Genomic DNA, 26,116 nt, shown 5'->3' on the forward strand with positions numbered 1-26,116 from the left:
TTTTGACTCCTAGCCTGGGAACTTCCATATGCCCTAAAAAAACGAACAAAAAAAAAAAAAAAAAAAGGAAAGAAAGAAAATACAAGTTTGTCTTATGGTTACCAATGAAGGAAGCAAGGGAGAGAGGGGTAAATTAGGAGTTTGGGGCTAACAGATACACACTACTACATATAAAATAGATAAACAACAAGGGCCCACTGTATAGCATAGGGAACTATAGTCAGTATCTTGTAACAACCCACAAGGGAAAAGAACCTGAAAAAGTACTATGTATGTGTCTGTACACCTGAAACTAACACCTCATTGTAAATCAAGTACACGTCAATAAAAAAAAGGAAGAAAGACAATTTGTATCTGAGGCCCTTCCCAGATGTGAGGCATGAGCTGAAAGCTCTGCTCCTGCCCCTGGTTGGGGACCTCAGGCTTTGCTAAAGTCCCTGGTTCATAGGAGGCACCCAGGACCTTAATTCCCACCCTCCCTTCTTTCCATATCCCTTTCTGCAGCTGCCACTAGAACAGAGTGAGGACTTCCGTGGTGCTGTCACAAACTTGGCCCTAGCACTGTTCTAGGGTCCCAAAACTTTTTTTGCAACTTGAGACTTTATTCTACTTTCATGAATTTCCTTGGGCTAGGGCAAATAAGGACACTTGAAATAGTCTCCATTATTGTTCATCACCTGATTTTTTAATAATTGAGAAATAATCCACAGACCATGAAATTCATCCTTTTAAAGTATACAGTGGAGGAGTTCCCGTCATGGCTCAGTGGTTAACGAGTCTGATTAGGAACCATGAGGCTGCGGGTTCGATCCCTGGCCTTGCTCAGTGGGTTAAGGATCCGGTGTTGCCGTGAGCTGTGGTGTAGGTCACAGACGCAGCTCAGATCCCGCATTGCTGTGGCTCTGGCGTAGGCCGGCAGCTACAGCTCTGATTGGACCCCTAGCCTGGGAACCTCCATATGCCACAGGAGCAGCCCAAGAAATCTCAAAAAGACAAAAAAAAAAATAATAATAAAGTATACAGTGGTTCATTAGTTTTTATTTCCAAAGTTGTACAACCATCACCACTAGCTAACCAGAAAGTCTTCATACCTCTGAAAAGAAACCCCCATCCATAGTCAATCCCCACTCCCTGTTATCCTCAGTCCTTGGCAACTATTAGTCTATTTTCTGTCTCTATGGATTTGCCCATGATAGGTATATGATATAAGTGGTATTATACAGTATGTGGTCTTTTGTGTCTGTCTTTTTTCACTTAACAGCATGTTTTCAAGGTTCTTCCAGTATGTAGTATGTATTGCAATAGTATTCTTTTACATGGATATGCTGTATTTTGTTTATTCATTCATCAGTCAGTGAATTTTTGGGTTGTTTCCACTTTTTGGCTGTTATAAATAATACTACTGTGAATATTCGTGTTCAAATAAGTGTGGACTTATGTTTTCAGTTCACTTAGTATAAACCTAACAATAGATTGCTGGGTCATATGGTATCTCTGTATTTAACATTTGGGGAATTACCAAACTATTTTCCAAAGTGGCTGCAACTTTACAATCCCACCAGCAATAAATAAGGTTTCTAATCTATCTATATCCCCACCAAATTTTTTTTTGTCATTGTTTTGATCATAGCTATCTGAGTGAGTGTAAAGTGGTAACTTATTACAGTTTTGATTTTTGTTTTCCTGATGACTAATGATATTGAGCATCTTTTCATGTGCTTACTGTCTATTTGTATAGCTTCTCTGGAGAAGTGTCTATTCAAGCCTTTTGTCCATTTTAAAATTGGATTATTTGTATTTTTTATTTTTAAAAATTATATTGAGTATAGTTGACTTACAATGTTGTGTTAATTTTAGGAAGATGGCTCAGTTATATACATAGTATACATTCCTTTCAGATTATTTTACCATGTATATTTGTATTTTTATTATTTATTTATTTATTTATTTATTTGTCTTTTTTGCCTTTTCTGGGGCTGCTCCCAGGCTAGGGGTCTAGTCGGAACTGTAGCTGCCAGCCTATGCCACAGCAACACGGGATCCGAGCCACGTCTGCAACCTACACCACAGCTCACGGCAATACCGGATCCTTAACCCACTGAGCAAGGCCAGGGATCGAACCCACAACCTCAGTGTTCCTAGTCGGATTCGTTAACCACTGAGCCACAACGGGAACTCCTGTATTTTTATTGTTGAATTGTAAGAATTCTGGATATTAAACCCCTATAAGGTATATGATTTGCAAATATTTTCTGTGGGTTATCATTTCAGTTTTTTTTTGAGGCTGCACTCGCAGCATATGGAGGTTCCTAGGCTAAGGGTCAAATCAGAGCTATAGCCGGCCTGTGCCACAGCCACAGCAACGCCAGATCCGAACCGCGTCTTCAACCCACACCACAGCTCATGGCAAAGCTGGATCCTTAGCCCACTGAGCAAGGCTAGGGATCGAACCTGCAACCTCATGATTCGTAGTCGGATTCGTTTCCACTGAGCCACGGCAGGAACTCCTCATTTCACTTTCTTGCTAGTGTTCTGAGAAGCACAAAAGTTTTTACTTGTGATGAAGTTCAATTTATCTCTCTTTATGTATTTTTGGAGCTTTACATGGTAAAAGAAATCATTACCAAATTTAAAGTCACAAAGACTTAATACCTGTGCTTTCTCCTGAGGGTGTTATAGTTTTAGCTATTACTTTTAGGTCATTAATCTATTTTTGAGTTATTTTTTGTATATGGGGTGAGGTTCAGGTCATCATCCAGTTTTATTTTGTTTTTTGCTGGAAATATAGTTTTCTCAGTGGCATGAAGAAATCAGTAATAACATAGCTGATTGCCAGTATTAAGATAAGTAAAAAGCTCATAAGGCCTGAGGTCCATTGGTTCTGATAAGGTCCAGTATGGCAGGCAAAGATGGTGTGGGCCCTAGGAGGGCTTGGCTGACCTTGTGACCAAGCTAGGATTGCTCGCTAGAGTTCATCAAGAGGATTTGAGTATTTGTGTGTGTGTGTCTTTTGTCTTTTTGGGGCCGCACTCGCAGCCTATGGAGGTTCCCAGGCTAGAAGTCCCATCAGAAGTATAGCTGCCAGCCTACACCACAGCCACAGCAACATGGGATCTGAGCCGAGTCTGTGACCTACACCACAGCTCACACAATGCCAGATCCTTAATCCACTGAGCGAGGCCAGGGATCAAACCCGTTTCTTCATGGATACTAGTCAGGTTCGTGAACCACTGAGCCATGACGGGAACTCCCAAGAGGACTAGAGTATTAAAAGAAATTTCACTACTACAGTGGAGGTGAAGGTTTAGCTTAGAAAAATTCTGTCACTCTGACAAAGTAAATTGATGAAGAGAATAATTACAAACCCTTACCAGATGGTAACTCTACTTACCAGCTGGTAGAATTAGATCATGACGCGTGTGTCTGCAGTACTCCGCCATGGAATTTGTGGTGATGGGGCCTCCGACTTTAGCTTTCCCTGATCTCATCCTGCATCTCCTTTCAAAACAGCAAGAGGCAGAGATGTAGATGCCTCCTGTCCCCACAGATTCCTTTGCCTTCTCTGCTGGAGGCCCTCCATCAGGCCCTCCTGGTCCCTCTTCCCTCTTCTCCACCCTGGTCCAGGCCTGGCTGTGGCCTTCCGGCTTCCTGATGGGCTCAGGCAAAGGGCGTCTGACCAGGGTTTAGAGGGAGGGAGGTAGTGGGGTGGGGCATCTGTTCTCTGGGTCCCTCCCTTCGGGTGGCTGCGGGCTCCTCCCAGCCCACTCAGCCTAGCTCTCTGCTCTGCCTGTCGTGGTATCTGCTCCCTCCTTGCCCTTTAGCCCAGGAGCAGAACACGACCCCCCAGGGCCTCTCCATGCCCTCCATACACCTTTGTGTGGTTGTTAGACTCTCATCAAATGCTCCCACTCTTCTGTATTCGCTTACACAACCTGACAGGTGCACCTTCTCTCCCAGTCAGACATGTATGTGCTGACCAGCCTTTCACTTTAGAACAAATTTGTGGGAGTTCCCTTGCGACACAGTAGATTAAGGACAGGGAGTTGTCACTGCAGCTGCTTGGGTCACTGCTGTGCTGTGAGTTTGATCCCTGGCTTAGGAACTTCCACATGCTGTGAGTGCAGCAGAAAGAAAAACAAAAAACAAAAATAAAATACAAACAAATCCCAAACCAAAACAGATCTGTGAATACATTGATTCACTTAGGACATGTCTTTCTAGCACCTGTTAGGGTGAATAAGATGGAGAAAGTCCCACTCTCCTGGAACCTCCAGAATGACAGAGACAGAAGACAGTCAAATAGATACATCATACCATTGGCTAGTGACAGGTGCCTGGGGGGAAAACAGCACAGGGAAAGGGAGCAGGAATGATGGCAGAGGGGCGCTATTTAGATAGGATGAGCAGTCACAGAAGGCCTTCCCGAGTTAGGTGAAGAACTCCCATGACCAGTGTTCACCATGCAGAAGCCCTGGGCATGATCGAAGAGTGGTCAAGACCCTTGGGACTGGAGGGAAGAGAATGAGGCTGTGATTAGGGCAGGGGTGCAAAGAGGCCTGAGGGCCATTGTCGAAGCTTTAAGTTTCTTTCTGAACATAGTGGAAGCCATTGAAGGATTTTAAGCAGGGCAGTGACGTGACCTGACTTGGAGTTGTAAAATGATGCCCTTTTAGTGACCACAGAAAAAGAGTTACTAGATGGCACTGTTAGATGACAACACAGTTTAGTGACAAGTTTGATGCTCTTTATTAGGAAAATAATCCACGAATTGGGGAGGTACAGTGCCTCCCAAGCAGTGGGGAACACTCTCCCCAAGGGATTTTAGGCAGCACTGTGGAAGTCGGGAGTGATTGGCTGGAAGGTCGGGATATCCCTATAAGGCTAGCAGGTCCTATTTTCTAAGGTAAAGTGAGCCAGTTAAAGCCAAGTTGGAGGATGCCCACTGGTACGCGTTAGGTTTTCTCGACAGGTGTTTGCCGTATGAGCAGGCTGACTTAGGTTTAGGTTTGTGATGTGGGCTAGGTTACTGGGGCGGCTTCCATTTTATAGGCCCCCATATATGAATTACCTTTATCAGCAGCTAGCCTTGCCTCTTCCTATGCAGTCTCAGCCACATCCTCTAACTTGTCCCAGGAGGCGGAGTGTCTGATCTACCCCAGTGAATGTGACATGGTCTCCATGGTCTGGAATATACCAAGAGAGGCGCCCTCTGAGATGGTTGGATGCCCCCAAGAAGTAGCGGAAATTCCATTGGAGGTGGAATGGGGGGGGGTGAAATTTCAAAAGAAATTGACAAAAGAAGATGAGCAGGAAGGTTGTGAGGGAAGACAGGAGGGAACCAGGGAAACAGCGAGGTTCATGGCACAGCGGTGTGGTGAGATCTGGTGTAGAGGGAGGATACGGACAGGGGACTTAGAGCCCATGGGTCCTGGGTTTGAATCTAGACACCGTGGATTAGTTCTGCGCCCTCGGGCAAGTTACTTACCTTCTCTGAACTTGCCTCGTTTGAAAATGGGGACATTAACTAGTATTTCTTCAGAGTCGACGAGATTGTTTATATACACACTTAGCAAAATGTGAACCCTTAAGAGTTGAAATTCATAAAAAGATAATACAAATAGCTATTCTCTGGTATCCCCCAAGACTTCCAGCCATAGGAGTGCACCTGTCCTTCAACACTCAGAAAGAGGGGAGCCCCCTTCCACATGCTAGGCAAAGCTCGGAGGCCCCCTCCCCTCCCTCACCCTGGCTCTGACCCTTCTTAGACTGACCATGCCCTCTCCCACCCCTCCTCCCGTGTTTCCTTTGGCCACAAGTCAGCCTGGCTTGGATCCCAGTCCCCTTCTGGATTCCCTCAGGGCACCACCACCCACACAGTGACTTACACCCACGCAGTGACTTACAACTCTTACCTAGGTACCTAGGCCGTGACACAGTAAGGCCAGCAAATGAAAATCATTTGTTGGTCTCTACTGTTGATAAGATTGCTTCAGCCATTCGTCACTCTAGGAATGTCTCACTGGCCTTTTTGCTTTGTCTCAAACTCTCGCTATCTCTAGAGGCCAGTCTTCAATCCCCCAAATTCATTTTTTTTACCCCCATGAAGATCTTCCTACTCTGATCTGTCTTATTTTTCTATATATAAATATTTTAAAATTTTCTCTGCTAAACCAAGGGCCATCACATTTGAGACAGAGAGCCATAAAATGCACAGATTTTGAAATGATTCTCTTTTGCATAATCTGGTTACTGTTAGAGACCCACTGGATATGAATCTCAGATGGAGGAGAGCTATAGATTGAAGGGACTTGCTGCCTCATGTCCCTCCTCTGCCGCCTTGTGATGGCAAGGATCCATTAGCGTTTCATAGTTAGAATGGGAGATGTCCTTTCCTTCCAGAAACCTAGTGTTTACTTCAGGGAGCAGGGGAGCTAAGAGTATCCACATCTGAAAAGCCAGGAGAAAGCCAAGGGTCTCCTTTTTCTCCTTCTGAAGCCAGAAAGTAGTCAACCTTGCCACCCAGAAAGAGAGCCAAAGGTTTGCTGCCTTTGTTAAGACACAAATATGCTTCTCTTGATGCCTTCCAGGGCTGCCTCTTGAGCACCAGTGACAGACATCCCAAGCAACCTTTGAGGAACCCTGTGTCTCAGTCACAGTGTTTCATTGCCTCCTCCCTAAATAGATGTTGTACTTTTCCATCTCTGCTTTGCTCATGCTCTTCCTTTGACCTGGGATACTGATCAACCCCATTTCTTTTTTTGTTTGTTTTGTCTTTTTAGGGCAGCACTCGAGGCATATGGAGTTTCCCAAGCTAGGGGTCAAATCGGAGCTGTAGCCACGGGCCTATGCCACAGCCACAGCAACGACAGATTGAAGCCGAGTCTGCAACCTACACTGCAGCTCATGGCAACGCCGGATCCTTAACCCACTGAGCAAGGCCAGGGATCAAACCCTCAACCTCATCGTTCCTAGTTGGATTTGTTTCCGCTGCGCCACGGCAGGAACACCTGGTCCACCCCATTTCTACCTAACAAAATTATTCCAACCCTAGCTTGTGCCACCACTTTCACAAAGCCTTCCCTGATTGCTTTCTTCCTTCACATTGTTTAAGAATTGCCATGACTTGGGAGTTCCCATTGTGGCTCAGCGTTAGCAAACCTGACTAGTACCCATGAGGATGCAGGTTTGATCCCTGGCCTCACTTAGTGGGTTAAAGATCCAGCATTGCCATGAGCTGTGGTGTGGGTTGCAGATGCGAATCCTGCATTGCTGTGGCTGTGTGTAGGCTGGTAGCTATAGCTCTGATTCAACCCCTAGCTCAGGAGGCTTGGCCCTAAAAAAAATAACAACAATAATAGTTGCTACGACTTATCAGATACAAGCTGCTTTATTTTATCCTCGCAGAGGTGCTTATGTTATGTTCCATGGCAGATTAAAGTTTCTCAAATGCATGAATTAATCCTTAAACTTTTTTAAAATCTGTTACAAAACTCCAGTGCTTAGTGAATGAAAATTGGGCAAAAAATACTTATTGAATATTGGATTTCTATTGCTGCATAATGTATTTTCACAAACTTAGCAGTTTCACAAACAGCATACATCTTATTATCTCAGGGGTCAGGAGTCTGAACAAGGCTTAGCTGGATTCTCTGCTCACAGTCTCACAACCTGCAGTTGAGGTATCAGCTGGGGCTGCAGTTTTATCCGAGGCTGGGAGTTCTCTGCCAAGCTCCTGTGCTTATTGGCCAAGTCCACTTTCTTGCAGCTATAAGAACTAACTCAGAGCAGTTTTCTTTTTCAAAGCTATCAGGGAAGAGTCTTTGATGCTTTGAGTTTCTGACCTCAGGATGCTCTTTTAAATTTAAGGGCTTACCTGATTGGCTCAGGTCTACCTAAATTAATCTTTTTGAGTAACCCAAAGTCAACTCCTTAGGGAACTTAATTCCATCTACCAGTCCCTTGACCTTTGCCTCATAATGCACCTAATCAGGGAAGTGACATCTATCATACTGGCAGATCCTGCCCACACTCAAAGGCAGAGATTACACAGGATGTGTACACCAGGGCTGGGATTTTGGAATTCTTCCTACCACAAATATTTTTTGAGCAACAGTGGTTTTTTGTTTGTTTGTTTGTTTTTTGAGCTGCACTCACAGCATGCAAAACTTCCCTAGGCTGGGGATCAAACCTGCATCACAGTAGTGACAATTCCAGATCCTTAACCCACTAGGCTACCAGGGAACTCAAAGCAGTAGTCTTAATAGAATGTTTTTTATTTGACTATTTTATAAGACGCCAAATTACCTCAAAGTAGTGGGAAAATTTTCAAATTAATTACTATTTTAAACATAAAAAAAAGTTCTTTAAATAGTGTCTATGATAGAAGATAATTCCTCTACCTCTGTGTCTTTGGTAGATTGAAAACAATAATTATTTTGAATCATTTTAGTCCGGTTGTTCATATTGTTTAGAGTTGGTTTCAGTTCATTCTATTCAATCTAAACACAAGAACACAAAATTATCCTGTTTAATAGGACCTAATTATCCTGTTTAATTAATTTATTAATTAATATCTGGGGAAACAGACTAAATGTTCATCTAAAAAGTGCATAGATTGAGGAACAGATGAAGAACTATGGGAAGATTTTGTCTATTATGGGGAGACTATGCCTCTAGCAGGGTGTGAAAAGCCAACTACAGAGGAGTTCTCGTCTAAGGAGCTTTTGTTATTTCCCTCTGAATCCTACCCAGCTTTTTATTCACAGAGTGGTGTAATGCTGTCAGTTTCTTTTTCTTTATTTTGTCTTAGGGCTGCACCTGTGGCATATGGAAGTTCCCAGGCTAGGGCTCGAATAGGAGCAGCAGCTGCCAGCCTATGCCACAGCCACAGCAACACGGGATCAGAGCCACATCTGTGACCTACACCACTGCTCACGGCAATGCCAGATACTTAACGCACTGATCAAGGCCGGAGATCAAACCTGCATCCTCACGGATACTAGTCAGGTTCGTTACTGCTGAGCGGAGAAGGGAACTCCTGCTGTGGGTTTCTTGATACAGGTGGGAGAATTCCTGGTTCACACTGGTGTGAATGGAGGCACTTTCCCCTGGAAGAGCATGAGCTTTGAGGAATCAACAGCTGTGGCCTGACCATCTTTATATCAGATGTGTGCCTGGTCTGAGGGTTGCTAAGGGTAAAAGGACAGAAAGATAATTCTACGGTTCAGTTAATGAGGGGACTGGTTCACCAGGAGGATTATGAAAGAGGAATGATGCAAAACCTAATACAATAGGTTGAGTAGGTGAAAAAAAAACAGGATGGCAAGTTAAAGATGAATTTCCTTTTGTAAATCAACTATGATGTTTTTTAAAAAAGAGATAAATTTCTTCAGCAAAATTTTGAAGTTTGCAGGTTAATTTTTGCACTAACAAGATTCCTGGGGCCCTGTGAACACATGCTCTGCCTTTATTCGTACGTGCAGTCTGTGACTAGAAGCTGAAATATGTTGATGTGAATTTTTTCCAATGTGATATGAAAGGGCAGGGCCCACAAATGTGGGAGGAAAGTCAGGCCTCGGCAGTTTTATTCTCTTTTGCATCCAGCCCCACCTCTGTGCTCTGCAGAAACCCAGCCGTAGAGGCAGGGGCAGGAATTTTTTACCCTATTTCTGCTTTCCTGCTCTAGAGTACAGATTCCAGGTGGAGAGAATGAGTGGGCAGTAAGGAAAGTCCCTAGAGCTGGAATGACCCCTGGGGACCTTGGCTGAGGGGGCAGGAGGGAGGCATGCCAGATTCTCATACCTTTCCCCAGGCCCTGGCCTGCTGCTTCTGGCACTGAGCACCAGACCATTTTTCAATTTGCACTTAAAAAAATAGTGTGCCCTGATGAAACAGCACAGTTCTTCAAATGAGGCTGGGAAGTCAATGAAACTGGCAGCTCTTCCTCTCATCTCTGCATGATGTTGATTTAATGAAGTCTCCTCTTGCAAGAGGATTTCATTGGTTTAAAAACAAAACTCCACACTGGCTATTTTTACTTCATTCATTATGACAATCACAAAACATGACCTTTTTTCAAACACTTTATATAAACAAAATGATGTCATGTCAGGGTGGTTGTTACGTATGCTTATTAGTGAACTTCGCACTACAAAGGTGGGTCCTCAGGGGCCACGGGGCGGGGAGGGGGCGTTGGTTGGGGGTTGAGGCATCTGTGGAGAGAGACTGACTCCTGACCCGGGGCTATAAAAGGCGGATGGCAGCTGGGGACAGACACATGTGTCTGCCTTCTCTTTTACAGGGAGTAAGAGCACTTCTGGTCCCATGAGAGAGCCAGTGATGCCAGTTACAAACCGTCACTTACAGTTTTCCTACCCAATGGTGATCTAATAAGTGACTGATTTAGGCTTCTGATAAAACGTCGATGTGTAGCTTGGAGAATGGAAATGGTAGACATATAGCTTGGAGTGGGTTCCAGTTCGACTCTAGATGGTTTGTGGACACTCCCACTTGGAAATATTTACTGTCCCCTGAGTTTGACATGACCCACTCCACCCTCCTGAGCCTCCCGTGGAGATCCCGGGATTCTTTGGAGTCCACTCTCTCGGTGTTTGCTTTCCCTCAGTCTTTGCTCTTCTTCCCTCTAATTCCACAGCTGGGGATCACTTCAGCCTCCTCAGCCCTTCATGTCGCAGCCACTGGCTCTAGGTGACCCTCCGGTTGGGCCCACCAAAGCCTGCTATACTTATTTTCCTCCAGCACTGCTTTGAGTCATGTCACTTCCATGCTCAGACACCTGCTAAGATCTTGTCTTTCTCATGACATCACATCTAGACGGAGTGACTGGCCTGTTGAGGTCCTCCCCAAACTAATCTTACTTATTCAACCTTCGACTCACTTATCCCACTGACCTTCGTGATGTCCAGTCACTCCTTTGTCCCTTCATTGCCTTTCTTCCAGCTGTTCCCCCAACCCGGAATGTTGTTCCTTGACCCTTGCCTCATTAAGTCTATCCTCCAAGGCTAGCCCTAGGTCCTTCCTACAGTCTCCTGGCCCACCTTCTCTGATCTCTTCCTCTTTGAACTCTCGAAGCATTACACATGTCTCCTCGACCCATCTCAGCACTTAATTATATGCCTCCCTGCACACTGGCGGCTGTTTTATAGACAAGTCTATAAGCTTCTAGAAGTCAAAATAAACCTTGTGTTCTCTACCCCTCATAGGTACTTTATAGAAGATAGTCATTGGTTCATGGTTTTTCTGTCCAGGTTGAGTCAGCAAAAGAATTTTATTTTCAGATTATGTTGTCAAGAATATATATATATCCCTGTCACCAACTAAATGTTTTCAACATAAATGATTGCTCTAGAATTATTATTAGATTACAAGGGTTTTATCTGCTACCAACCATAATACTTGTTTAGAAAGAATACGGGGAAGCAAAAAAAGCCCATAGCTAGGACATACGCATCATAAGTGTCGATTCAAATGCCACCCTCCTATAAAACACTGCTTTTTGTATACAGGCCATCCATGATGGTAGCCATCATCGTATGCCCACTGCCTCCTATATACACCTCTAAATGATAACATTGCCTTGCTCTGTCTTTACACACATCTGTCCTCCTTCCTTCCTTTTACCCCAAGCTGCGAGTTCCTTGATGGCAGAGACTGTCTTTCAATTCCTGAATCTGCAGAAATTTGACAGAGCTGGCAACCAATAAATGCTTGTTGAATGAATAAATGAGTTATAAGAGCCCTCATGTAAGCATGAGTATGACAGTCTATAAATACTGTTATGGCTAGCAAATGACCAGTGAATCTCTTCATAAATAAACCTTTAATATTTTTAAAATAATTCTTTAAGATAATTTACTTTTAGGAGAGTTTAACTCTCAATCTATTCAAAATTTATCTTTTTACATAAATGATAACAGAGGAAATTATAGCTGAGTTTGGACTAGGAGAAAGGGGATTGTTTCTTGCCAAGGGTAGAGAAATTTGTAATATGTTTTTAAAGGAGCTGTAGCTTTCTACTTATAACTTTTCTTTAGAATAGCACTTTTACTCAAAAACAGTCTGATTTTTTAAATGGGCAAAGGACTCAAATAGATGTTTCTCCAAAGAAGATATGCATTCTTTGATGGCATCTTTTCATATGAAAAGATGCTCAACATCACTAGTCATTAGAGAAATGCAAATCAAATCTGCAATGAGATACCTACCACTTCACACTCATTGGGATGACCACTATCAAAAAACCAAAAACAAGTGTAGGCAAAGATGTGGAGAAATTGGAATGCTTGTGCCCTGTTGGTAGGAATATAAAATGGTGAAGCGTCTAGAGAAAGCAATATGAAGCTTCCTCAAAAAACTAAAATTACCGTATGATCCACTTCTGAGTATATATTCCAGAGAAATGAATGGAGGATCTTGGAGAGATACTTGTGCACTATGTTCATTGCAGCACTATTCACAAAAGGCAAGAGAGGTCCACTAACAGATGAATGGGTAGAGAAAATGTGATACGTACATGCAGTGGAATATTACCCAACCTTTAAAAAGGAGGATACCCTCTCTTCTGTTACAACATGGACGAATCTTGAAGATCTTATGCCAAATGAAATAAGCTAGTCACACAAAGACAAATACTGTATGTGTCCACTTTATGAGATATCTAAATAGTCCAACTCATAGGGACATTTAAGGAAAATAGTGGTTTCCAGGGACTAGGGGGAGAGCAAAATGGGGAGTTGTTTGGTAGGTATAAAATTTCACTTGTTCAAGAGGTTGGTGGCATAACAATCTGAATATAATTAATGCTACTAAACTACACACTTAAAAATGGTTAAGAAGGTAAATTTTGTTGTGTGCTTTTTACCATAATTTAAAATATAGAAAGAATAACGTCACCTCACACACATATTCATCATCAATACAAGCTTGCACATTGAAATGAGCCAGGAGATGCTTAATAAATGTTTGTTATACTGGTGCTCGTGTTGAAAAAAAAATATGAGCACTTTTTAATGATGGATGTCATCTAATTATTAAGACTTAATTGGTTAATCTAATAGTAGTGTGACTATTTCATTGAAGAATAAACTCGTTACCAAATACTGAAAATTTTTGATAAGACTTATACAAACCAGAGACTTTTAGAGCAAATGTTATGGTAAATTATCGAATTATACTGATTGATGCATCTAGGTGTCTATTATTTGAGTTTTAATGAAGTGGACACAATTTTTACCTTTTCTGTTATTATGCTACATGTTTACATTTTTTTGTAATGGTATGTGGCTTATGGGATATAATTTATATCTTTTTTTAAAAAGCATAAGTATGGGAGTTCCCATTGTGGCTCAACAGTAAGGAACCCAACTAGTATCCAGGAGGACGTGGGTTTGATTCCTGGCCTTGCTCAGTGGGTTAAGGAACCAGCATTGCTGTGAGCTGTGGTGTAGGCCACAGACCAGCCTCAGATCTCTCATTGCTGTGGCTGTGGTGTAGGGGGGCAGCTATAGCTCCAATTCGACCCCTTGCCTGGGAACCTCCATATGCCGCACCTGTGTCCCTAAAAATGCAAAACTAAGTAAAATAAAAATAAAAAAGCATAAGTAAATACAAGCTGGAATTAAAACAAGATGTAACAAAACTCAGCTTTAAAGAAAGTTTACCCTGTTTACCGGAGAAAGAAATCAAAGCTAAGCGATCCTCTTGCTCGGCTTCCTATTTCCCCTAGTCAAGTCTTCCAATTTCATGCATGCAGGATAACTTTCCTCAAACTTCCTACCACTTCCTCTGCTGTCCTTTCAGCAATTTTGGTTCAGTGTCACACCCAAAAAAAGGGCACACCTCTTTAACCCTTTCAACTCTTGAATTAAACACACCCTTGTTAAATGTGCTTCTCACATGAACAGTCAGTATCTGTCATTCGGCTCTGGCTCTGGCAGAGAGCAGCACTGCCAAGAAGGTGAACTGGTGTGAGTTAAAACAGAGTCATCGGGAAGGAGGAGGATAGACAGGGCCGTTCTGAGAAGTTAGACTGATCTTGTAATGTCCTCGCAGCTACGCTTCACTTCTCCTATCCTCTTGGTGCGTCTATAGAAAGGACAAAAGAAGCCCCATTATGGTAAGGAACATTTTGCTCTCATTTCATTGACTAAGACTTTATTTTGGACTTACATAGTATTATTATTATTATTAAGGACAGCGGATAAGTTCACAGTGTGTTTATTGTCTAGAGTTGGCAAATTCTCTCAACTTCAAAATCATTAGCAATTGTGAGTAGAAGGGATAGGGTGGAGGCTGAGGACCCTCGGAGACTTTGGCTTGAAGTAGAAATGGCAATCCTAGAATGTGATTGGTGTCTGCCCTGTTCTTTCAATTACTGCAGGTAATCATTGACAAGCTGCCCTTGCTAAATATATTTGAGGTAGTTCCATCAGCCATTCTAACAATGTCAATTTTATAGACCTGTTATTGAGTGTACTATAAAGAACTCAGTTAATCCCTTACCCCCACCCCACCCTGGAGTTAAAAAAACACTTTCTTCCCCACCCCTTTTCCAAATTTCAAAGCATACTGACGTCCAGCCCCTTGGGAAGAAACTGGAAACCTTGTGTTGAGTGTTAAGGGTTGATTTTTTTTTCTTCATGGTAGGGGAAGGTAAGTCTCTATTACACTTGCTTTTAAAATGTAGGTTATCTTTCAAATACATTCTTCACTGGGTGTTGGCTACTGCTGCTCACACCAGCCTGTCCCCATTGTGAGTTATTTTGTGTTGCATATACTTTCCCCAAAAGCTTTCATTAGGACATAGACATTTACAGGAGTGACGCGGCTTCTTACAACCCTCTCATTCTAGAAATGCTATAGCTTAAAATAAGTTATGAGAAAAAAGCAATCTTGTAAACTTTTAAGAAAAAGAAGTTTATGTAAAGGTCTATTAAACTTTGCTTCACTAGTTTTCTCATAGAGGTATAAAGATAAAGCCCTGAATATGTGTTGGGCTTTGTTGGTATCATATTCTCTGTTAATGCTTACCACTTTCCCCATCCTTTGATATTTTAGACACAGTAACTTAATAATGACATGGACAAATAGTCTTATTGCTAAGATATGCACTCCTCCTAAACATCCCCTAACAGAATTAATATCTTGTGTTTTCCAGAAATGCCTTTTTAAATGGTTTTGCCAGATTAAAACAATTTAAACACCTAGGTTTAAGAGCATTATGGAAATCCTAACAGAATTAATACCTTGTGTTTTTCAGAAATGCCTTTTTAAATGGTTTTGCCAGATTAAAAAAATTAAACACCTAGGTTTAAGAGCATTATGATTGTAAACCTTCAGAAAGCATTTTAAGTTTAATAAGCGACATTTCTGATATTTCATTCAACTGTCTTATTAAAGCCTAATTGTAAATACCTAAAAATGCACTAAGCAGATTCATTTAAGTGTAGCCCATGTACAGTGGCAAGTAAGCTTGGGGTGGGGTGGGGAGAACTGTGGGAGGAGGTATGGTGGCCAGGCTAGTAATTCAGAAGGTTGTTTCTCCCTCCAGTTTCTCTGTGATGTGAGATAAAGTACACGGAAGGCACAGTGGGTACTAACAGTGTGGTGTCAGTGAGCCGACATTTTCATTTTCATTCAGATGTTGAAATGGGCAGAACCTGCTGCCTGGTTGCCAGGCATAATCAGGACTAGGGCAGTGCTCAGCCTGGGTGCACGGACTTGTCCGCCTCAAGCCTGTGCAGGAGCAGAGTTTGCAAAACACAATCCAAACGTGCAAGCTGAGGCAGAGGCAGTCAGGGCTCCTGCTGCCTGCCAGGAACAGAGTGGTGAGAGATGATGAAATGCTTTACTTTTCAAAACTGAAGAAGCAGCAACTTTCTCACAGTCTTCTCACTCCCAAGACACTCAGTCCCAATCCCCCAGGACAGATGGAGGCAGTGAGGAGCACAACCTAATTCCGTAGGTGGGCAAACCAAGTGGACCTCCCCGAGTGAGGGTGAAAAGGAAGTGAAAGAAAGGATCAGAGACCCAGAGAGTGAAAAAGTTATTTGATAGTGGATAGGAACCCCTACTTGTAAAGGCTTCAGCGTGTTAGTGTGGGCTTCTTCCCAGTTTATTCAGTTTGTTGGTTCCCATGCTGTTCTCTGGGCTCCCCTGGAGCTGCCCCTCCCAGCCTTGGTCTCCATGGTCCATTTTCTGTCCTTACCTCAGCCCTTCTCCCTTCCTTCCTTAGCAGCATGCTTTGCTTCTCAGCCTTTTCTGTGTTTGAGGTGACCTCCTTCATCTCTGTTCATGTTTAAGTATGTGGGGGGGGTGTGCACGCACGTGTGTGTGTGTGTGTGTGTGTGTGTATGAGTGTGAGATGGTCCAATGTAACCAAAAGGAAGAGAACAGGAAAAGGAAAGAGAAATAGCACAATCATCGCACCGCATCTTCTGGTCCCACAAGCTTTGCATGACTGGGGGCAGATCACTTTCCACACTGCAGTTTTCTCATAGTTGAAATGAGCGTGACAGTTACCACCTCACAGGACTATTAAGAGGTACCTGACACATAGTAGGTTCTTAAGAAATATTAGCTGAAATAAATCACAAAAGAGAAAAAATTAAAAGGACAATAAGGGTATAAAACATGTTCAAAGCCATTGGAAAGCCAAGAACTGCATATTTACCTAGTCGTTGTAAAATATAGCATATATTAGAAAAGCATATAAAATATATATGTAAGACATAATAATTATAAAGCAGGCACCTGTATAACTAGGTGCAGCTCAAGAAATAGCATATTGCCATCATCTCTTAAGTCTCCTGTGGGTCTCTTTCTGATCACACCCCTCCCCTCTCTCACCACCAGGGCTGGTGGTAGGGGGAGGGGAGTGGGGTACTTGCCTATGGAGCCAAGTTTAAGGGGTGCCAAAAAACTCAATAATAAGAGAAATAATTTTTCAGTGCAGTCTTTCATTGCAATATTTTTAAAACAAAAGCTAATGCCTGCAGAAACTAACACAACCTTATAAGTTAACTATACTTCAATTTAAAAATTTTTAATGGTTAAAAAGATGAACAAAGTGTCAACTTCTTAATGACAGGATCTGTACTACAAGAGGTAACAACTGTCTTAACTGTTACAATCACCATGTCTCTGCTTTTCTTTACAATTTTACCACCTCTGAATATATCCCAAGGCAGTGCAAATTAATTTTCCTGTTCTTGAATTTCATCTAAATGGAATTCTATGTTCCCATTTGTGTATGGATTCTTTCAATCATCGTTACGTTTATAAAATTCATCCATGGACCATGCCGCCAAAGTTCGCTCATTTCTATTGCTGTAGAATATTCTGGTTTATGAATGAATGTATTCATCTTGCTGTCAGTGGGATCTGGGTCTGTTTCCTGTTGGGGGCTTGCTCAAGCCACGCTGCTGGGAACATTCCTGTGCACGTATCCTGCAACAGTGTGCTTGAGTTCTCAGAGTGATGTCAGGGGGCACTTGGGGGCTCCTGAGATCTTCCAGGGGAGTCTGTAGTGTCAAAGTTGTTTTCATAAATAGTAAGATGTTATTTGCCTTTCATTTTCATCCTCTCTTGAGTATACAGTGGAGATCCCAAGGCATAATGTCCAATGATGTCAGGCTCTGATGACTAATAGAATGTGTCTGAGTACTGCTGAACTTAAAAAATTGCTGTTTTAACTTCTGAGACGTGTTGAGAGATATAACCCATATAAACAAAGGCTCTTGGGGGCCTTAATTTTTAAGAGCGTCAAGGAGTTCTGAAAGCAAAATGTTGAGAATTGCCATTCCAGAGAATATATATACTCATCTGCTCGTAGGACATGCACATCTTCAGTTCTATTAAATGATGTCAAAGTTTTCCAAAGCAGTGGTACCGATGGACACTCCCATCACCAGTGTATGAGCCTTCCCATTGTTCCATAGCTTCTTGGTTTGAATTATCGCTCTTTTAATTATTATCCATTCTGATGGGTTTGTAAAGATATCTCACTGTGGTTTTCCTTTTCATTTCCTTGATTACCAATTTGGAACGAATCCTGTGGGAATAATTAAGGATTGCATAGAGATAAGGTACAAATATGTTTTATGCAGGCTGCAGTGCATTGAAAATAACATAAATAAGCCAGAGGCATTGTGATGCATCGACATTATGAAATTCAATGCAGCCATTACAAATATTATTATACAAATATATTTATTGGCATGAATAGAACAAAAAATACATGCCAAATGGTAGGTTAAAAATGTTGTATAATGCCCTGACAAAAAGCCGGAAAGAAAAAATAATAATGGTGTTTGGGGATAGAAAAGATAAAGGATAATTTATATTTTCTTCATTGTACTTATATATTCTGACTTCCAAATATGAATGTGTTTTGGGTTTTTGTTTCTTTGTCTTTTTAGGGCCTCTCCTGAGGCATATAGGGATTCCCAGGCTCTGGTAGAATTGGAGCTGTAGACGCCAGCCTATACCACAGCCATGGCAATGCCAGATCCAAGCCAAGTTTATGGCAATGCCAGATCCTTAACCCACTGAGCAAGGCCAGGGATCAAACCCGCATCCTTATGGTTACCAGTCAGATTTGTATCCACTGAGTCATGACGGGAACTCCCTGTGGGTTTTTTGTTTTTTGTTTTTTGTTTTTTTTTTAAAGGTTTCCTTTTCCATTCCCTATCTCTTTCCCAGAGACTGTGCTAAATGTTTCACAGACATCTCATTTATCCTCAAACTATCCAGAGGATGAGCATTTCAGAAACTGGATTTTGAGGGGAATCATTTGAGAAGAGGAACAAGGCTAGAGACAGACCTTTGTTCCTATCTGAGAATGTCACTGAGCACCTCAGTAATAATTCATTACTCCCAAACTCCTAGCTCTTCCAGTACACAATGTTGTCTGGCCTTGCTTCTGGGAAACTCAGAGATTTCTGGAAAATATGGTTGATGTGTTCCTTTCATAAATATTTATTGAATGCCAGCTGGTACCATGCATTGGGGAGGGGTTAGGGACATAGTGGTGAACAAAACTATATTATTATTCTCAGGAAGTTTACATTCTGTAAGAAAAGACAGACACTGAAATATACCAATAAATATCAAGTACATTCAGTGCAAGTAATAAGTAATATGATGGAAAATTGGAGTTCCCATCATGACTCGGCAGGTTAAGAACCTGAAATCGTGTTCATGAGGGCGTGGATTTGATTCCTGGCCTCCCTCAGTGGGTTAAGGAATTGCCATGAGCTGTGGTATAGGTCACAGATGTGGCTCAGATCTGGCGTTGCTGTGGCTGTGGTATAGGCTGGCAGCTGCAGCTCTGATTCGACCCTAGCCTGGGAACTTCCACATGCTGCATGTGCCACCCTAAAAAGAAAGAAAACAAAACAAAAAAGTAATAAGTGTCATCCAGAAAAATAAAGGATTGTAGAAAGTAAGGTGAATATTTTACATAGGGTGATTCAAAGGTGTTTCCCTAGTTACATATCTTCTATATATTATAATCTAGAAAAGATAGTGTTTATAAGAAAGGATGGACTTCAGTTTGTTTCCTTTATTCTGGTCATGATACAATGAAGATGAGGGCACATAAGCAATGATACACCCAGTACTGCATGTCTATCATATTCTATTTCCATCTCCATCTTGCCAACTGAGAATCATAAACTAATCCTGCTCATTATTTACTTGGCTTCCATCATTTAAACTTGGGCTATGAAACATCAGCACAATATCAGACTATCAATTCTGCCAGCCGTCACTGTGTTAGGACACTTTGTGCTTTTCAAAGCATGTTCACATATATCATTTCGCATGAATTTCTCAATACGCTCTGTCAGAAGAGGAATTTTTTATTTATTTATTTATTTAGTTTTTGCTTTTAGGGCCAAACCTGAGGCTTATGGAAGTTCTCGGGCCAGGGGTTGGATCGGAGCTACAGGTGCTGGCCTAGACCACAGTCACAGCAACATGGGATCCGAGCCACATCTGAGACCTACACCACAAATCACAGCAATGCCAGATCCTTGACCCAATGAGCAAGGCCAGGGATCAAACCCCCGTCCTAATGGATATGGGTCAGGTTCATTTCCACTGCACCACAATGGGAACTCCAGAAGAATTTTCGAAAGGATAAATGATTTGATCCCTTAAATAGGTAGTTTTCTCAAGGTGTCTTCATGAAAGCATGCATTCTGCTTCTTAATTTGAAAGGAATTGCTGGGAAATCAGTAATACGCCATAGAAATTAGACAAAACTGAAACCCTTCTGGGAAGTGTATACTAAGTGGAAAGAAAATGATGGTTCCATTTTCAAGTTGTAAGGTCTCAAGGCCGCTAGAAGGCTCAGAGGCAGCCTGGCATCAATGTGCTGACTTGGAGAGGCTTCTTCATTCTTCGCAGAGTGGCTACCTCTGAGTTCTTTCCCTCGCCTGGTCCCGGTCATCTTAGTGGGCCTGACAGCTAGCTATGCCCAGTGGAGGCAGGCATGCTGTGTCTGTCTCTCCCAGGCTGCTTCACCCTTATCTCCCCAACATCCCTACCCTCCTCATCACACACCAGGTATATACAGGTGACCCAATTGGAAATTAGTCCTTGGGACTTGAGTGCTCAGATTCCACAACTTACGGAATCTGAGCACTCATTCTTCTACTCATTCTTTTTTTTTTTTTTTTTTTTTCTGTCTTTTAGGGCTGCAACTGCAACATATGGAAGTTTCCAGGCTAGGGGTTGAATTGGAGCTGCAGCTGCCACATGAGAGCCAAGCCACGTCTGTGACCTACACCACAGCTCACGGCAATTGCTGGATCCTTAGCCCACTAAGCAAGGCCAAGGATCAAACCCAAATCCTCACGGATACTGGTTGGGCTTGTTACCACTGAGCCACGACAGGAACTCCTAAAGTACTCATTCTTGATCTTCAGCCTGAATTAGTGTGCAAGACATTCTTTTTTAAAATGCATAAAGAACATGCTTTTTTGGTTCTGAGTCAACAAAAAAGAAACTAATTTTTACTCCTTTACAACGAGCACATTTCCATTTTCCAGCTTGGCTAAGCTTCTTTACTCCAGTTAGGAATTAGCCAGTCAGTGATTTGATTACATATTAATCAAGATATGCCCACAATGCAGAAGGTAGTAAGAAATATTTGCTCTCTATTTCAAATTCCCCTGTCTCCTCTAAGTTACACGTTATCTATGAGAAAGATATTCACCAAATCAGGAGTACACATATCTACTATAAAGCAAATTGATTTAGCATGATAGAGAAAAAGAAAATGTTTAGAAAACTGTTCAGTTTACACAGAGAGAAACATTGTGAGTTATCCGTTACTCCATCCCCGCTGTTATAGCACAAGGCCTAGGAGGAAGCAGGCCACACAAGGGTAACATACTCTATAGGGTCAGTACGTTCATAAAAGGGGGTATGTCAGTCATATTCTAGGAAACAAAATCTTATTTTCCTAATGATCTATTATAAATTCAAATGGGAAAAGTCACTGAGCTAACTCTTAGAAAGCCTGACTTGAATCTTGGGAAAATTATTTAGATATTTGGGGCCATGGTTTGCTTCTTTAAGGTGGGAAGAAAATCTGACACAAAGCAGGTTCTCAATAATTATTAGTAGAATGAATGAGTAAAATATCCTACAATTCAAATACTCTATGACCTTATCTTCCTTTCTGATTGATCAGGTGTCACTGGCTTTAAACAATTAGTTTTGACTCTGTTCCTGTCATACAGTAAATGGCCTAAGACAGTTCTTAGCTGGAACTGGGAGTCTACTTTTTAAAAGAAAACTGTACTTTTTCATTAAACCCTCTGAAAGTGGGGGAAATACTTTTGGAATAAACAACATACAGCCATTTCTTTAAATTATGGCTTTTATATTCAGTAATGCCTCTTTTTCAGGACACTGTTAAAGTAAAAGTTTAAAAAAAAAGTCTGTGCCTATTCTTTTACATGATAGTATACCTCAAATTCGATGCAACAGGATATGCCTGCCATGTGGCTTGAAGTGACAGTATTAGGAAGGAAAAACACACTGAGGTGGTAAATAGAGAAGTATGCATCACATGAGGTTGAAAGGGCAGAGAAGAGATTAAAAAACAAGGAGAACAGTGGTGAGCAGCAGAGCTGGATGGGATCTGGGATGCAGGTACATATTAGCACAGGGGGAAGCAAGCTTCACTCCTGCCCCCACCCCAGAGCCTGGGCAGCATTGAGAGTGGAGGAGGCTCTGAAGGTCTGAAGTAAAGTACTATTGATTGCACCGAATGAAATTGTATGGAAATCAGAATTGGCTGAATGCAGTAATTTCCTGTGCCCCTTTTTTTTTCTTTCTCCTCTTTTTGCCTTTTCCAGGGCCGCACCCGCGGCATATGGAGATTCCCAGGCTAGGGGGTGAAACAGAGCTGTAGCTGCTGGCCTACACCAGAGCCATAGCAACACGGGATCAGAGCCGCGTCTGTGACCCAAACCACAGCTCACGGCAACGCCAGATCCTTAATCCGCTGAGAAAGGCCAGGGATCAAACCCACAACCTCATGGTTCCTAGTCGGAATTCATTAACCACTGAGCCGCGATGGGAACTCCTCCTGTGCCTTTTTCTAAGAGGCCTGCATATAACTAAAATATCATCTTTTGCGGGTCATTTAGTGCAAGCCTTAGTCTTCACTCATTTTAATAGCCATGGAAGACATTTCTATTATAGAGCAAATGTAAAATAACCAGGGTCCATGATTCCGTCTCCAGAATCATTAAGAAGTAGCTAAATTATATCTAGTATAGTCTAAGAGAGAAACTGTATAATACATGAAAAAAACATTTGAAAAATTAAAATGAGTTCCCACTGTGGCTCAGTGGTTAGCGGACCCGACTAGTATCCATGAGGACGCGGGTTTGATCCCTGGCCTTGCTCAGTGGGTTAAGGATCTGGCATTACCATGAGCTGTGGTGTAGGTCACAGACGTAGCTCAGATCCCACATTGCTGTGGCTATGGCCTTGGCCTGCGGCTGTAGCTCCAATTGAACCCCTAGCCTGGGAACCTCCATATGTCTCGGGTGCGGCCCTAAAAAAGACAAAAAGACCAAAGAAAAGTTAAAATGAAAAGTTTCAGTGTTAATAGGTCAAGATATATTTACGGGAACATTTCTTCTTTTGCATTTTGCATGTGTGTTGTATTTTTTGAGTGGGCCATAGATATTCGCACAAATACCCAAAAAATGGAGTGATGAAGAGGAGAAGAGATCACTGTAAATACCTATGAAAAAATCTAAGTCTGTATAGTATTAGGGAGTCATACCTGGGCTTCCTTTCAATTGAACTTCGGTTGTCTGGGGGTTCTGAGACTGCAATGATATTCTGCTGTACACTTATCATGGGGCTATTGAAAGATTTTAATTCTGAAAGTCTTCAGCATGAATATTCTGGAAGTTGTAAAGTGGTATCTCCTCAGGAAAATCTTTCCTGCTTCTTGTATTTCTCTTTCTTGTAACCTAATTCTGTATCAGATTTTCTATTCAGATTTGATCATTTCTCTTTTTTCTCTCCGTTCCCCACTTCCCATTTTTGTTCTTTATCCATCACCAGGTAAAAGTATCTCCTGCTTTTATTGAACAGAATTTATTAACCCTTGTTTTTACTTTTAAAAGTTGATAGGTGAATTCTTAAATTCCCTTGTTTTTTAGACCACACAACTAAGGCTATTTTTTTTTAATCTATTCAGAAAAAAAGTTCCTTATCAGTGCAACACATATACACATGTGCTGTGAACATAAAATATTATTCAAGTATCATGGCCAGTTATACTGATCTCAGAGAGACAGCAGTGAGTGGTGGCTTGGAAAGAAATCTTAATTCTCTGCTCAGGAATTGAACCTGGGCTGCCTGGTTGAAAACCGGGAATCCTGACCACTAGACTAGCTAGAAGCTAAAAGCAGAATTGCCCTGATTCTTGCCCCCCTGTTGAAAGCAAGAATGTTTCAAGGGGGCAAAGATTGTAAAAACAGGTATAGTTTATTGTTAGAAATGCAGTATAACTTGTGGGAGAGCACACAGAGTTATTCTGTTTATCCAAGGCAGAAGCAAAGCAGTAATACACATGCAAAGGAGCATGGGTGTGGATGTCCCCCTGAATGAGGAGTACGCCAGAGAGGTGATTTAAATCATTTATATGGGACAGTTCTTCCGGGTCTTTTTTTCCTTTGGCCAGTTATCTTGTATTATTTCTCATACCTGACCAGACCCAGGACCCTGCCCAGTGTGTGTGTGCATCTTTTGGTCAAGACAGATTCCTGAGCCAAGGGTTCTGGGATGGTAGGAGAACTTATTATGGCCTCTCACGCCCTCCCTTTTTGACCCCTAGGAGTCTTTCTGTGCATGTGTAACTGGGGAGGTGTCCTTGACCCCGGGGGTGATTGATGTGGTCATCTTACCTTTTACTCCAGTAGAGTTCAGCTCCTGCCTTTGACTTTCCCCTTGAAGTGTCAAAGGGAAGCAAGGCCCAATTTTCTCAGCCTAACAAATCCCAGCTATTCTCAGCCCAGGGGCCCATCCACCTCCTACCTCAACACCATTCTCAAAAATGACCACTGGATTCTCTCCTCATCATGGCTGAACTGAAGTTAAAGAGCTAAGATATCTTTCAGAAATCAACAAAGTGAGCTCATAGGGAATCACAAGTGTTTTCTATAAAGAGAAAAAAAAAGAGTTACTTTTGTACATCACTGACCACATTTTAGCAGGAGCCACATGTGAGTACATGTAAGAAGATCTTGATCTGTTTTCGCAAGTCAGATTCAGGCTGGGAGCCAGCAGCAAACCTGAAGAAATCAAAGTTTGTGTGCCAGCAGCTGCATCACCATGCTCACATGGGCAGGACAGAGGAGCAGATTTTTGACCATGTTAAGTCTTGTGCAGAAACTATTTCCATTCTCTTTTCCTTTTGTTTAGATACAACCATGTTTATAGTTGTCGCCACGAGGGCTGGTGACTCCCTTTTGGAAGTGAGAAGGGATGTTACTAAGTCTTTAGTAGCAGCACAATTTATGGCCACCTCTACTGTAAGCCCGTGTGCTAGGTGTGTGGAAATGCAAGTAGGTCATTTTTCTTGCTCTCAAGGGGATTATATTCCACTGTGCAGTGAAAATATGGGAAATAAAAGACTTTTTTTTTTTACTGAAGTATAGCTGATTTACAATATTGTGTCACTTCATGCTGTACAGCAAAGTGACCCCGTCATACCTGTATATACAGCCTTTTTCCCATATTATCTTTCATCATGTTTTATCCCGAGACAGGATATAGTTCCCTTGCTATACAGTAAGACCTCATTGCTTATCCATCCCAAATGTAATAGAATGTGCAATGTAATGTTGCACCTACCAACCCCAAACTCCCAGTCCATCCTACTCCCTCCCCCTTGGCCACCACAGGTCTGTTCTCTATGTCTGTGAGTCTGTTTCTGGTTGGTAGATAGGTTCATCTGTGCCATATTTTAGATTCCACGTATAAATGATATCTTCTGGTATTTGTCTAAAAGACATTTTTAAACAGTATTTTTTCAAACAATATGCTCAACATATTTTTCTTCAACTTCTAAACATGATTTCAGGTGAAGCTGTTCTAAATTTAAATGACTTCAAGGTAATCTGAAAAAAAAATAAACTCTTTGGCCTCTGTGTCTAGACATTTGGGTATATTAACAATTTATCCTGTATTTCCTGACCTTTTGCTCCACACTAGCGAGGAGATCACAGAGATCTCTGAAATTATATAGAACAGGACAAGGTTAGGAGTTCCTGTTGTGACTCAGCGGTAATGAACCCGACTAATATCCATGAGGATGCGGGTTCTATCCCTGGCTTCACTCAGTGGGTTGGGGATCCAGTGTTGCCGTGGCTGTGGTGTAGGCCAGCAGCTGATTCAACCCCTAACCTGGGAACTGTAGCTTTGACTTAGTGGCAGCCGCTGCCATATGAGGAAGGTCAAGAAGCAGAGATCTCTACAGCCAGTGCTGCCTGAGCCTCCGTGTACTGCTGACTTTGGTCTTGTTAGATGCCTACACATGCTCTCTAATGAGCCAATA

The 26,116-nt window shown here is 42.1% G+C and overlaps 1 protein-coding gene across 2 annotated transcripts in view; it reads left to right on the forward strand.

The window, feature by feature from the left end:
• The window catches only part of CRYBG1 (crystallin beta-gamma domain containing 1), a 210,696-nt gene that overhangs the window by 116,331 nt on the left and 68,249 nt on the right, over positions 1-26,116 (forward strand). The window contains exon 1 of one of the 2 annotated variants that reach the window (XM_021090512.1): positions 13,928-14,134. The exons of the other annotated variant lie outside the window; for it this stretch is intronic. Within the exon in view, the coding sequence (XP_020946171.1) occupies positions 14,132-14,134 (3 nt within the window). The 5' untranslated portion in view covers positions 13,928-14,131. Of the gene's footprint in view, positions 1-13,927; positions 14,135-26,116 lie in introns of those variants that run through there. 2 annotated transcript variants of the gene reach the window in all.

This window comes from Sus scrofa, chromosome 1 (assembly GCF_000003025.6).
Source record: "Sus scrofa isolate TJ Tabasco breed Duroc chromosome 1, Sscrofa11.1, whole genome shotgun sequence".
NCBI lineage: Eukaryota > Metazoa > Chordata > Mammalia > Artiodactyla > Suidae > Sus > Sus scrofa.